The sequence below is a fragment of the Adiantum capillus-veneris genome, chromosome 25 (genome assembly GCF_014529385.1).
Source record: "Adiantum capillus-veneris isolate H3 chromosome 25, ASM1452938v2, whole genome shotgun sequence".
Lineage (NCBI taxonomy): Eukaryota > Viridiplantae > Streptophyta > Polypodiopsida > Polypodiales > Pteridaceae > Adiantum > Adiantum capillus-veneris.
Window position 1 is genome coordinate 16286985 of NC_140955.1, and position 14628 is coordinate 16301612.

At 38.0% G+C, this 14628-nt stretch overlaps 1 protein-coding gene across 1 annotated transcript; it reads left to right on the plus strand.

The window, feature by feature from the left end:
• Nucleotides 1–6624: 6624 nt before the first annotated feature.
• On the plus strand, nucleotides 6625–12890 carry LOC147424472 (peroxidase 25-like). The gene is made up of 5 exons (XM_086500144.1): nucleotides 6625–6837; nucleotides 8700–8879; nucleotides 9654–9816; nucleotides 10653–10935; nucleotides 12523–12890. The coding sequence occupies exons 1-5, from the start codon at nucleotides 6625–6627 to the stop codon at nucleotides 12704–12706; spliced, it is 1023 nt and encodes a 340-aa protein (XP_086356270.1). The 3' UTR covers nucleotides 12707–12890.
• Nucleotides 12891–14628: the final 1738 nt, after the last annotated feature.

Genomic DNA, 14628 nt, shown 5'->3' on the forward strand with positions numbered 1-14628 from the left:
CAATGATGCCCCAATATCCTGTCTATACTTAAATTATGATTTTCTAGCTTAAATTCCTACTTATGATAAAATTCCTACTTATGATGCAATTTTGCTTCAAGAAGGGCATGCCATAACATATGAGAGACGAAGGCTCAATACCGATGAACGAGTCTTGGGCATTTATGAGAAAGAGCTTTTAGTTGTCCTACATGTCCTAGACACATGGAAGCACTACTTATTGGAAACTCCAATTATTCTACAAACTGACCACCAAAGTCTCAAGTATTTCATGACGCAAACCAAGCTTTTCGACAAACAAATGAGGTGGGCATATTTTCCTTTCGCAATTTAATTTCCATACTTTCTTGCCTTTTTCTTCTCTTGTTTTCTCTCGTCCCTCTTTGAATTATGGGTAGAGAAGTGTGCAATGGTCTTCTCGTTTAGGGGGTGTTGGAGAGCATTTTGCCCGCCGTCTTTGTGGAGCCATCTTCGCCAAGGTGGCAAGAGACTCACTTCTTTCTCGTTCTTTCGGTGGGGGCTCTATCATTGAAACTTGAGTTCTCCTTTGGGAAGGAGATGCATCATCGAGTAGTAGATTTTTGAGCCCTTCCTACGGATCCTCTTCTTCCTCCCTTATCGGAGAGAGGCCTCTTTTGGAAGTCTCACAAGGAGGCTTCCTTGGTGCTTTCTCTTCTTGGTGGGGAGTTTGGAGAATACCATGGGTGTGCAATTGTTGTAGCACTTCGCCTTAGAGGGATGGGTTGCCTAGGGCTTGTTGTAGCCTAGAAACAAGATAGTTTACAAGCATAGGGGTATCATCAGTTGCTCTTTCATTAGCAAAATCAAAGCTATCAACATTCATTTTAATCTCTTTTCCTTTGTCAGCCATACTAGCAAATTTTAGGTGTAAACTTTTACTTGTACTTTGGTACTTTGAGCCCTAGTTTCTACTCCTCTTTACCTTCAAAGATAAGCACTCAAGTAGCTATACCCGTGGCTCGATTATTATTAATTGCAAGGAATAGAAGAGAGGGTTCAATAGATCCAAGAGAGCACCAGTTCCTATCAAGCTTCTAATAGCTTAATATGATTAAGCCATAGACAAGCCCCGTAGGACTCCATTATTAAGACCATATCTCTCAACGGTGTCCCCGTTAACTGCATAAAGCAGGTGTGCTTCAAGGATGAAAAATCCCTATTCTACTTACTCTTTTGCAATTAATAACACCAACCATTTGTAGCAAGCTTGAGGGACTCTCTTCTTGAGCAAGAAAAGATAAACCAATAGCTCTGATACCAATGTAACATCTAATGCACTAATAACTTGTCTGTAACAAAAATTGTTAACATAGTGAGCATTTCATTAAGAACAAGTTCCTAATGAGCATAGAGAGAGTGCTTAATTCAGAAAGCAACATAGCAATTTACACCTAGCTAATTTGGCATTGACAATACTTGAAAAGAGAGAGAAATAGAACAATTGACAACGGTTGAGGCTCGGATTTACATGGAGCCCGTCTCCCCTCCATAAAGGCTTTGTATTATAGCTTCTCCCATCAAAGGAGACTTTTGTACAATACAATCTTTGTGCTCCTTGATAAAACTAGTTGGTGTGATGAAGATGGAAGCTTCATAGGCCAAATTATGCTTGAAAAACACACCTAGTGTCCCTAGCCTCAGTCCCAAGACCTCACACACCTTCAAAAATGGTGAGAGCTAGCAGGGAATGAGGATAGATTGAGAGGAAGAAGAGGTATCTTATGAGAAATAAGTATTATCCTCACATAAACACTCTAATAGCATAGCCTAGCTTAGTAATTAGCATGCTAGAGGAGATGAGCATGCCATTGAAGTTTGGCTCTTGGTTGGATTTGCATTTCATAGCCAAGAGTTGTTGGTGTAGGCCTCTACTTCTCAATGATTGGAGAAGGAGATGGAGTTCTTCTTGCACACATGAGGTGTGTGTGTGTGTGTGTGTGTGTGTGTGTAGCATTGTGCTAGTGTAAAATGCAGCCCCTTCTCTCATCTTGGTCGACCCCTCTTGCTAAAAGCTCATGCTTGGCCTCCCATTGGCTCCTGTAAAGCTTAGTCAATCACAAATTAGAAGCATAGTTAATAGCCTTTTGGCAAGTGTCCCCCTTTACTTGAAGAGACAACATTTCGACAACCAGCCACAACTTCTTGGCCCTATCCTATTGAGCATATTCCACCATCAATGCACTTGAAGAGAAGACATTCCAGACATCAAGGCAGTGCCACATGCCTCCAAGACAAAGGCATAGCTGATTGCATTTGGAGAGATGTTGTTGCTTTGTATCTGTTGAAAATAGCCCAGGGCTTTTGCCCATCTCAGCATCTTGCAAATTGATGCATGCCTTCATGATGCAAGCATAGGTGATTGCATCTAAAGAGATGTGTTGGCTTCATACAAAGAGATGTGCTCGATTCATATAGAGAGATGTGCTCGCTTTGCATCAGCTGGAAAAGAATCTAGAGCTTCCTTACCTTGCCCTTCTTCGGCACATCCGGCAATCAATTCATTTCAAGAGGCGACATTCTATACAAGAAGCTCCTCAAGCACTTTTTGTGCTTTTTGAAGAACACCATATTTGGCATACACGTCATCCCAAATGATACCAACTTCTTTCCTATAGCACACATGTTTAATTGAAAGCAAGCCTACTTGGTTTGAGCATGTGTTTGCATCTATAGTGATACGCTCACTTCATATAGAGAGATATGATCGCTTCACATCAATTGGAAATAGTCTAGAGCTTCCTTGCTCTACCAATGTTCGGTACATCCAGATAGAGCTTCTTGGACTTGTCTATGTTGGGCCTATCTCGCAATCAGTGCATTTCAAGAGGCGACATAAACATGCACACATGCTCAATTGAGAGTGTTATAGGTAGCTAGAGCTTCGTGGCCCTCTCCCTATTGGGCATATCCCGCAATCAATGCACTTGAAGAGACGACATTCTGTAATCAGTGCGCTTTAAGAGGCGACATAAATGCGTGTACATGCTCAATTGAGAGCAAGCCTACTTCAACGTGCTCTAACACACATGTTCAATTGAAAGCAGGCCTACTTTGAACATCATAAAGAGTCCTTTATATAGTGAGAATAGGTGGAACTAGAAATGTTTCAACAACTTACAAGCATAGACAAGTGAGAAAAAAAACATGGGAGAGGGAGAGAGAGAGAGAGAGAGAGAGAGAGAGAGAGAGAGAGAGAGAGAGAGAGGTTTCCAACCTTTGCGACAACTTGCTGGATGTGTTGTGTCGAGCTGAGGAGCTCACAACCTACTGGATGTATTGCGTCGAGCTGTTGGATGTATTGTGTTGAGTTGCTGATTGCGTCGACCTGTTGCGCCGAGTTGAGGAGCTGACGAATTGCGACGACGTGTTGGAATTAAAATGTGAGCTTTGTTGTTAAATATAATGAAAAGCGCTTCCACGTGGATGATCGAGAGGGAGAGATTTCAAACGCCTCTCTATGCTAACGAAGTAATGATCAGTTTAAAGATGGATTTGTACTCTCTTGCTATGCATGCTGACGAAAAAATTACATCTTTAGCTAACAGAATGAAGAGTATTAAAACTCAACTTGTCTATGTCGAAGCCCTAGTGCCAGAAGAAGATCTCACAACCGTTTTGTTAAAAAGTTTTCCTGATGAATTCCATCAAATTTTCATTGTTTTAAAAGAGAAAGATCCACTGCCCTCCTTAGATGTATCATCAATTCATTACAAAAAGAAGAAAAAATAATATTTTGTACCAATTCTCCCATTATTCCTAGTGCATATGCAGTATCCCCTACCAGTTCTTCTGATCCTCCCAGTGCCTATGCAATCAATAATTGTGCTTCTACCTCAGCTTCATCCCGACCATCCATTGGTACCAGATCTTGTGCCATTTGTGGGCACAACAATTACCATACAAAGGATTGTTTCAAGAAGAATCCTTGTATTCACTGTGGGTAAGACAAATCATCCTTCAAATGAGTGCTTCATAAAGGGTAAAAATCAGATTCATATACTTGATGGGGATACAAAATCCCAAATACTTTCTGTTGATAGTGATGTTCTTTAGATCAATTCCTTTTTTGTTTTCCCTAGTAAAAAATAAACATATACGGGTTATAGATACTACCGTACACACATAAGTGGTAAGACCTCCGGAATAAATAACAGTTTTTGTTCAAGTCCTATTTTGTCCCGTTTCTCATGAGGTTATTGGGTACACCTTAAACCCAAGGTTTGGAGGTCAACCGAAAACTCCATTTGTTGTGTGGTAGCTAATTTTTGACCTACACCCTATCTATGCTTAAGGGAGGGTTCACTGACATAGCACCAGGTTATGGGTATACCAAAACCCTTGGTTGTGAGAGACCCTAAACTCACCGTTCACGAGTACACCAAAAACTCGAGATATCATGAGAGTGGTGTATCTAGTTCGATATTGAGGGGGGGATTGTTGGGTTTCAAGCCCAAGTTTGTGGGAACATGCCCATGGCATGCAAGCTATCAGTGAGTTTGCAGTAGAGTTTGCATGGAAAGTCTTTTGCTCTATATATATGTAATGGGTTTTTTTCATTAAAAAAAAACAAGCATAACGTGTTCTTTTCTTTTGGAGTCAAACTCGTCTCTCTCTCTCTCTCTCTCTCTACATTTCCTCTCTCGTCATTGTTCTTGCTCACCGGCTGCACCCTCCCTAGCCATTTCCAACATGGTAATTGCTTCTACCTCTTCCTCTAGCTCTACCTCTAGATGAATGGCTTCCTCTACCTTATGCAAATGAGTTACCTCTATAATATTGTTGATCTTGGTTGTCATTGGGCTGATGTGTGGTGAATCTTCCTCTTCCTCTTGTTGTAAAGAGAGTTCTATCACTCATGTTTGGAGGTGTTGCTCTTCCTCCATCATGTATCATCATCATGGATACTTGCCTTTGGTCTTCATCTCTAGAAATTTATTCTATCTTATTGACGGATTTAGATAATGAGCCGTTAAACTAATCCATCATTCCATCTTTCAATCCATGAATGATGATTGTAGAGCTTTCATTGTTTAACATGTTATCTCCAACAGATACTAGTTGTTGATGTGAATCCTTCGCTTTTTTTATGAAGTTTGTAGCATCCTCTCCTCAGTTCGTCTCGGTGTTGGTTAGTTCAACTCTCAAAGCTACTTGCCTTGAAGTGCTCTTGGGCTCACATATGTTCTTCAATGTGTTCCAAGCCTTCCTGGGAGTCTTCACATCCATTAGATAGCTGAGAATATCATTTTTGACACTTAACTTCGTCATATGGGCAACAACCATAGCTCCTTCTTGTCCCATTTATCCAAGTCCGCTTAAGTATGATATTCGCCAAATGGTCTTGCCGTAGAAACCATCTCCAAGCATTCTTGGAAGTAGAGTAGAGACTCCATCTTCACCTTCCAAGTTGCATACTTGTAGCGAATGGCTTTTTTAGCTCCCTCCAAGTGTAGGTTGTGTAGACTCTTGAGCTTCTCACAAGTGATGTGATGAAGGGGGATTTTTGCATTCACTCAATATCTCTGTACCTAGGCACTACAACCAACTCTTGTACCATGTGAAAAGAGATATAGATTTGAATGGATGGATCTTTGTGCCAAGATATATGTGAGAGCAGGAGAGGAATAAAGCACAATTCAAATATGAGAGAGATATTGATATAATATAATGGAAAGTTGTATTAATCAAAGACCTACCATGGGATACAATCTAGGCACTTAAACTACTCAAACAAGAAAGACCAAGAAAACAAGATTGTGTAGAGTAGATATTGTAAACTAACATTTACATTTAAGTGAGGAATAATGTGTGTGTGTGTGTGTGTTAGACAAAGAGATGAAAAGGGAATGTATAAGAGATTGAGAGATCGAGGATAGCTTTGAGTCTCATTGTAAAAGTTAGTTTTACTTCTGTTCATCTCAGGTGTTGGCCCATGAATATTTTTCTCTTTTGTTGTCGTAGGTTGCACTGCCACAAGAGGAGGCAAAATTCTCACTTGTATTATCTCCAAGATGACTTTGAGTGTGCCTACAAAAACGTTTATAATAAGCTTGCATAATTTCAAAAAAATGATTTTTGTATCTAATTATTGATCCAAAATAAATGCTTCTAAGCTTCATGAGATCTATCTATGCCATGGAGGATTAATGGAAAAACCCAATTGACACCTTAACAATTTGTTGTTTTTTTTGGTAAAATGCGACATTAGTTCACTTTAAGAGATTGCCACAACTAATTAGTAGTAAAGACTTCATCGATTATAAGCTTATCACAAATATATAGTGTCGTTCTCTAAGCTGAATGGGCCCAAGTTTCCATTGTGCCTCCGTATACACGCCATAAAAGGTCAAAACATTGTACTAAATTCGCAATTGTTGAAGCGGCAAAGACTTTCTAGAGAGAGTGCCAACAAATTGGGTGTTATCATGTGGCACTAAATGGAGACTTGAATAAGGAATGTGGTAGTCAATTGTGGGAGGTTGGTGTGTGGGGCGGTGAGTGCTTAGAGCAATTTGGAAGAGGAAGGGCTTTGTTGACACGTGTGTGTGTGTTTTGGGGGGTTATATAAAAGAGAGAAGAGAGCGAGGGAGAGGGGCAGCTGCGATGTTGATGATGAGGAGAGTAATGTTATTAACGGTGGTGATGTGGTGCATGAGCAGTAGTAGTAGGAGTATGGCAACGCGGGTGGGGTTTTATGACCGCTCCTGCCCGCCAGCGGAGTCCATAGTGAAGGCCACTGTCCGCGCTCACACGCAGGCGGACATCACCATCCCGGCCGCCTTGCTCCGCCTCCACTTCCACGACTGCTTTGTTCGGGTACTAATCTGGAGAGAGAGAGAGAGAGAGAGAGAGAGAGAGAGCCACAGCATTATCGCTTCTCCCTCTGTTTTTAGATCATATTCGAAGGAATTGCTTTGGTCCCTTACCATTATACACAACACACAAGGGCCAACACTGCATATACACAAGAAGATTTAGAAATTTTCTCATGTAGGAAAATGGAGTCTTTTTCAGTGCTTTTCATACAATGCATAACATCATGAGCTTGTGCTCTAGAGGCACCACATACCTAGCTAGGTACAATGCTTTTCATACAATGCATAACATCATGAGCTTGTGCTCGAGAGGCACCACATACCTAGCTAGGTACGATTGGGGGCATGGACCCCCGGCCCCCCCACCGGGCCGGCAGTCCCTTGCCCCCACTTGTACCTAGCTAGGTATGCGGTGCCTCCCTCACAGAAGCTCATGATGTTGAGGTCGGTAAGTCACAATGTGAGAATTATTGTGAGAATCTGTTCAAAACTTCTTGTGATATCGTGAAAGATGCCTCCCATTCAACATATAGTCTAGGCCCTTGCTTCATATGGACTCGGCCAACTCGCATCTAGCATAGTAGGATGAAGCTTAGTAGGACACCAACATAGTCGTGTGTTCAAGCTTTCATTCCGTCGTCTTGGATTGGATAATGGATGAAACATATTCAAACAAACAGTAGACAATGCTTCTTTTGTTTCCCTACAAAGCTACAATGCAGCATCTTAGGATTGCTTTTCGAGATTTTATTTGAGGTTGAATTTTGATGTGAGAAATATTTTCAACTCAAAATAATGGCTATGTTGAAATGAGTAAATACTGGTTCGTTTATAGGAAATGAATGATTTCTCCTTTTTTCTCTAGAAAGCTAGAAGGAAGCATGGTAAGATTTCTTTTCAAGGTTTTATATCAATGATGCTTGAGGGCTATTGTATTCTTTTCGTCTTAAATATAAATTCTCTCCACTCACAATTGTGAGTATGGCCAAAAAAATCAACATAAAATTTAATGATTTTATTTTATTTTATGTGAGGTATCTACTCGACTCAAATACTAGTTATATTGAAATGAGTTTGAGTGTTTTATTTTGCTTTTGTCAAAAGAAGCATGATGGAAATTTCCCAAGTTTGAAAAAATAAAAATACAACTACATATTCATAATGATCTTTTAATTTTAGTTTCTTTTATATACACATTTTCAACAAATTTTATTCAATTTTTCTTTGACATGATTTCTCTCTTCTTTGAGTGTGTGTGTGTGTGTGTGTGTGTGTGTGTGAGAGAGAGAGAGAGAGAGAGAGAGAGAGAGAGAGAGAGAGCACCTTTTTTTATATATAATTCTCAATCATTTATATTCAAGTTTCTTTTTCTCTCTATAATGTGAAAGGAAGGTCATTTCAAATTTTAAATTAAGTAGTTTAAGCTATGAAAAGCCATGCACATGCTTCAATAAAAATGTCACTACTACAACATCAAGAGTAGCAAATTTCACTTGATCGTTCTTCCTCTTGTGTCAAGACTTGATCGTTCTTCCTTGATCGCAAGACTTGATCACAACAACAAGAAGCATTGTTACTCTTATCAAAAGTACCTCTTAACGGTTGCACGTAAATACAAAAATTTACATTTTTTCAAATTGTTTTAAATGCATTGAGCTTGCTTTAATTGGCAGTGGATGTCGGTATGATAAGAGTTGATTTAGTCATTAAAATACAGGAGTGTAGAATTAATCACTGCAGATTATCTGGAACCAAATTTGCCAAAAATTGTTAAGAGTGGATAAAGAAAGCTTGTCTTTTAGATCGAATGTGAAATGTTAGGAAAAGCAGTCACAATGCTCTTCATTGGGGTTTGCTTCACAGGGTTGTGATGGATCGGTGTTAATTGATGGGCCTAATGCGGAAAAAGTTGCAAGTGCTAATCAAGGATTGCGAGGGTTTGAGGTGATTGATGAAGCTAAGGCTAAAATTGAGGCAATGTGTCCAGGCATAGTGTCATGTGCCGATATTTTGGCCCTTGCGGCTCAGAGTGCAGTGGAGTTGGTAATTTACCTTCTTCTTCTTTTTTAGTACATGTTGATGAGCAATCTATTGGGACATGATGGGCAAGAAATTCTCTTTGTAACTAGGAATTTTTGCATTGCCATCTTTTATGTCTCTATGAGGTGCTTGACCAAGGATCTTTGGCACATAGACCACCTTTGCAATGATTTCGGTGACATTGATTTAGCCATTTGGAAAAATCCTTTTTGAAATAACTATCTTGGCCAGGTTCACTTGGATATTTTCACAGACCTCTCTTACCGTCTATTTTTTAATAATAAATGAAACTTAAATGAATGTGTAAAGGCCTCATAGGAAAGATTAATTTTTACCTTCTTACCTTTTAAAAATCATATTTATTGCATTATATTGAGATTTACTTTATAAGAAATTACACTTAGAGCGCTTTCTCAATACAAGCTTCATTGTGAGTATAAAATCAAAGCGAGAACTCCTCCCCACATTTTTTTGAGAACACAAATGTAAGGGCTTTTTCAACGCCTATATGTGCAAATTCAAATTGTGTGCAGATGGATAAAAGCTCAGTATCTTTTCAGGCTAGAAGCAGTGGTTGCTGCATCCTACTTGAGCAAGTTCTATAACAAATTTGTGTGAAGATTTATAGCTGGAAATGCTCCCAAGCATCAACATGCTAACCATAATGATAATGGTTGTTTATTGATCACTTAGTGGTGACCAATTAATGTGCTAATCAATGGAGGACAACCTATTATATTGATGATTTATAGAATTTCATGACTTAATTGTGGTCAGAGCAATGGTCCGAGCTGGAGGGTGCCCTTAGGACGCCTCGATGGAACAATCTCATCAGCCTTTGATGTATCAAACATGCCTTCCCCCACTGATCCAATCATTGTCATCAAGGAGAAGTTTGATGAGAAAGGACTTTCCGAAGAAGACCTTGTGCTACTCACTGGTAAATCATTTCAACTTAGATTGCATTGTCAATCTAGTAAATATTTCTCTAGTAACTCAATTTGGAATACATATTTAACTTGTTCTTTTGGAAAAGACATCGTGAAATTCAACCCTTTTCTGAAATTTTTTGGTGGATATGGTCGACATTGAGGCTATGGATTGATAGTTCTTATAAGATAAACAATTTTTTCAAGTTGGTTTTTGCATAGGATAACAAGGAGCAAGCTAAGAAAAAAAGTTCATAACATGCCCAAGTAGCTAAGTGAAGCTTTGCTGGTTAGAGGGCATATTCTCCTCTCTTTTATCAACTACCTTTCCTTTTGGTCGAAGTACCCTAGATTTATGTACATATGGGGTACTTAGTGAAGCTTTGCTTGTTAGAGGGCATATTCTCCTCTCTTCTATCAACTACCTTTCCTTTTGGTCTAAGTACCCCATATTTATGTACATATGCATACAGATGGATGTTAATGAATGCCATTCATGTATATGCACACATGTATACAAGTCAAACACGTGCTTATGTGTTTATATATTGCATGCAAGCAAGTATGCATGTGAATACATCTACGGTTATTATCTTATATAATGTAAGCATACACACATATCAAATACCAATCTACACATTTGTATAGACAAGTATGTGTATGTCATGTGCTTTTGTTAGAGCATGTGTATGTGCATGCATCCTTAATTAACATGCATGGATAGATAATGAAGACATGATTAGTCCAAAAACTTCATTAATAGATGATGAGCAAATGACTAATCTAGAAACTTGTTTGAATATGGACTCTTTCAACAAAGCACTAACAAAGAAGGGTTTGATTGAAGGTGCCCATACTATCGGACAAACAGATTGTGGGTTCTTTGAATATAGACTCTACAATTTTCAAGAAACAGGGGAGGCAGATCCATCCATGAGCACACAAGCACAGACAGAATTAAGAAATTTGTGTCCAGTGAATGGGGATGGCTCCAATAGGGTGGCCTTGGATAGGGGTAGTCCCACTACCTTTGACACTAGCTTCTTCAAGAATGTGAATGGAGGCTTTGCTGTGCTAGAGTCTGACCAAAGCCTCATGTCTGATTCCTCCACTGCTCTCTATGTGCGCAGGTATACACCATCATACTCTTCAAAAAAATTATGAATAAAATGTAACATATTGCACGGCAATGTATGTGGTAGCTAACATACACTAGGTAAGTGATGCTATTACCCACATATTGTGTGAACCATACACGTTTGTCAAGAATAAGGTGGCATTCCATGATGGTAGCCTACTAAATCTATTGATGTTATTGACCCAAGAAGTGGCTCCTATATGGACCGCCAATCATGACCGTGACCTTTGCTTACTTTTAGCCACAAATTTATTTTTCTCACGAATTTTGATAGAAGGTTTATGAGAAGATATAGCTCACAAAATCTAAATTTTTTTATTTCGGATCAAAAATCAAACATAAAAGTTCACTTTTTGTGACTTTGCCAACCTATTATCAATGTTTCTCTAGATATTCTCAAATTTGGTATTAGTGATATATTTGAGTGGTATAATTTGTTACTATAGTCATATATCTCATCGTAAAAAGTACCAAACACATCAAACAAGGACACATTAAGAGAACAAAGGGCAATTCATAAAGTACTACAATTGTGTACATGCATTGTACACATGCAAAAACTATGTACAATTGTGTACTAAAATGGTGCACTTATTTAACATTCAAAATTTGACATTTACCATCCTTTGAATAAGGCCCAATTAGGAAAGATATTAGGTGCCATAAGATAAAGATAGAATCATGTTGTGATAGTAAGTCCACAAGCACAAATATTAGATGCCAAAAAAATCATCGTGTAAAATTGAAACATAGAAAATTTTTTGTATTTAACCTTAACTTATAGAATGAACTTTTTCCATCCCTTCAAATCATGCAGAGAACATGGCTAAGACCAATAAAATAGACCTATATATCTAAAACTATGAAGCACACCATATGTACTTCTAATGTGATTTATATTGCAAATTTGGGAAAATTGGTAAAACGTAGCAACCAGTTATGGTTGAAATTATTTTCAAAGCATAGGGTATGGATTCCATATCTTAAAAACATGCTAAGTTTTTTAAGCTCATAATCCAAGTTTTGATATAAAAACTTTTAGAATTCATTCTTTGTCTCTTAAAATAGTACTTGAATTTAATTGGTTTCAAGGACATAAAATTGTCCAATTACAACCAAATGTTAAGGTTTTTCTATAAATATCATCGGATGACAACATTATTTTTCATCTTTGTATAACATGGAATTTTTATAGGGATAAGAAAAAAAAATGATCAAAATTTCTCAAGTAAGATAGGGAATCTGCACAACAGCCACTACCTTAGTACTACATGCCTTCTGATCTAATGTGATGTAGGTTGTTGTATATTATATTTATTTTTCCATGTATCTAATGACAAATTTATGCCATAAGAAATAAAAGGTGCTATATTTAATATATAGAACTTTAAGGCATGTTCTATTGTAGCTCTTAATGTAAGCATTCTTTATGCTTTGCATAGTTTATTCGTGCAAGATAAAATGCCTTATTGGATTTAGTCTCGTTTTATGAGAGTTTTTATTGATTTGAAATTGATCTTATAAATAGCTCTTGCTCTCTCAAGTTCTCTTACTTGTCATCTTAAAATGTCTTTAAAAGGTATGGAGGGAAAAAAAATGGTGGTATAATTGGTGGCATCATTGGTGGTATCCTTGGTGGAGGCTCTCCCTCTTTTGGCCCTGCATTTGCTCGTTCCATGGTGAAGATGAGTAACATTGATGTGAAGGTTGATGATAACGATGATAATGGAGAGATACGTAGAGTGTGCTCTAGAGTTAATTGAACTATCATTTATGGCAAAAGAGCTCTAGTCCAAGCTTATGCTTATTTCAAGGAACTATGTTCATGTAAAGTTTTGATTGGCAAAAGTATAGTTCTTTGTGCACACACATGCATGCATAGATGTGTGTGTGTGTGTGTGTGTGTGTTGTATTAAGATACTCCTTATACACAAAATAATATTTCGTTCAAAAGACAACTGGCTTTAGACATTACGAATGTGGTTTGCACAAAAATGAATCTGTATTCGACTCATTTTTGTACAATATGATCTAAATGAAATAATATTCCAATTATCCTATACATTAGGACCAAACCATTTTTTCTTCATCTTTGAGGTCGGATTGTAGCAAAGCTAAACCTTTTTAAGCAAATATATAATTCTCACTTGTATCTATATTGACAAGACAAAAATTCTCACTTGCATCCATATAGACAAGACAACAAATTTCGTTAACCTTGGCTATGTATGGCAGGTGTCAAAGAAACTATCAATTGTTATCCATGTCTTACTCAGAAATTGTTAGATTAAGTACTATTCTAATTGTGCAAAAGTTAACTTTAATACAAGTGTAAAGGATTTATACTTGCTTTCCCACTTGAAATACCTAAATGATTGCTCAAAGATTTTCACTCTACTTAAAAAGTATGTTTTTGATTTGAATCCTTTTTCCACCAGTTTGACTACAGTGAAAAAACCAATGAGTTCCATTCCTAAATCATTTAAAAGTCACTTTAGCTAAGAAGCTAGAGAAGTAAAAATTATGCCCAACCATTATGCCCAGCATAGTATATTAATGACAAATCAAGAGTCTATAGTTTTTTTAACCAAGAAAAGTATTAGTAATTATTTTCCAAATAAAAAACCGATTCGTTAATCCATCTATAAAAACCCCGGATTTGAATTTGTAACTTGTGAATAAGAATATCCGTGCTTTTTTTTAAACCAAGAATAGTATTAGTAGTTATTTTTCAAATAAAAAACCGATTTGTCAATCCATCTATAAAACCCCCAACTTTCAATTTGTAACTTGTGAATAAGAATATCCTGGCTTTGTCATCATCAAAGAGTATACTCGGTCCAAAGTTCCTCAAGAGTAGAGCCAAAAAATCTCCACAAACAAACCAATGCCTAAAACATTCTAGCTCTTTGCAAACACAAGTTTAAGAAAAACCAAGACTAACTGAGCGTTAGTAATCCCTCACCTTAATATAAAGAGCTAGGAAGGTGGAATATATTGCTGGCCATTGTCTCATACTATCAAAGCATGGAGATTCCAGCTAGGGGAGGACCGCCCGTGGGCCATGCCATCTCTAAGTGCAAGCAGTCCTCACGGCAAGTAGCTTTCAACATGCAAGAGTCCATCCTTGAGATAATCAATGATCAAGTTAAAACAAATGCATTCAACTCAACAAGTAGGTGCCCAAGTAAGAGAAAGAGTGCTCAATAGTATCTAGGTGATGCATTCATACCCGCATGAAGGCAAAACCCAAACCAAGGAAAACCACTCAGTATAGATTATCGGGACTTACATTGCGAGGAGGAAGCACATCGGGTCCTTAGAGATGCCATATAGACGCCCTAAAGTAGCAAAGTAAGAGGGAAGGACGGCCTTCATTAGTGGTTGTAGGGATGCGTTGTAGCACGACCTAATCGCAACCCACAAAATTGTCAAATCGTGGATCGGCAACCCGGCTAGGGCATGGAAGCACGAGCCTAAGATGTATAGACATAGAGGATTCAAGGGATCCTTCTACTCATCATAGAGAGAAGCCATGGAAAAGGGCTTCCTCTAATCAACAACACATTCCTACTCACTAATCACCTGCGCACAATCACGTGGTTGAAATTAACCTCTCACATCAATCACTCTTATTCACAACTCCTAATCACAACTACACAAGCATGCAATTAACATACCTACT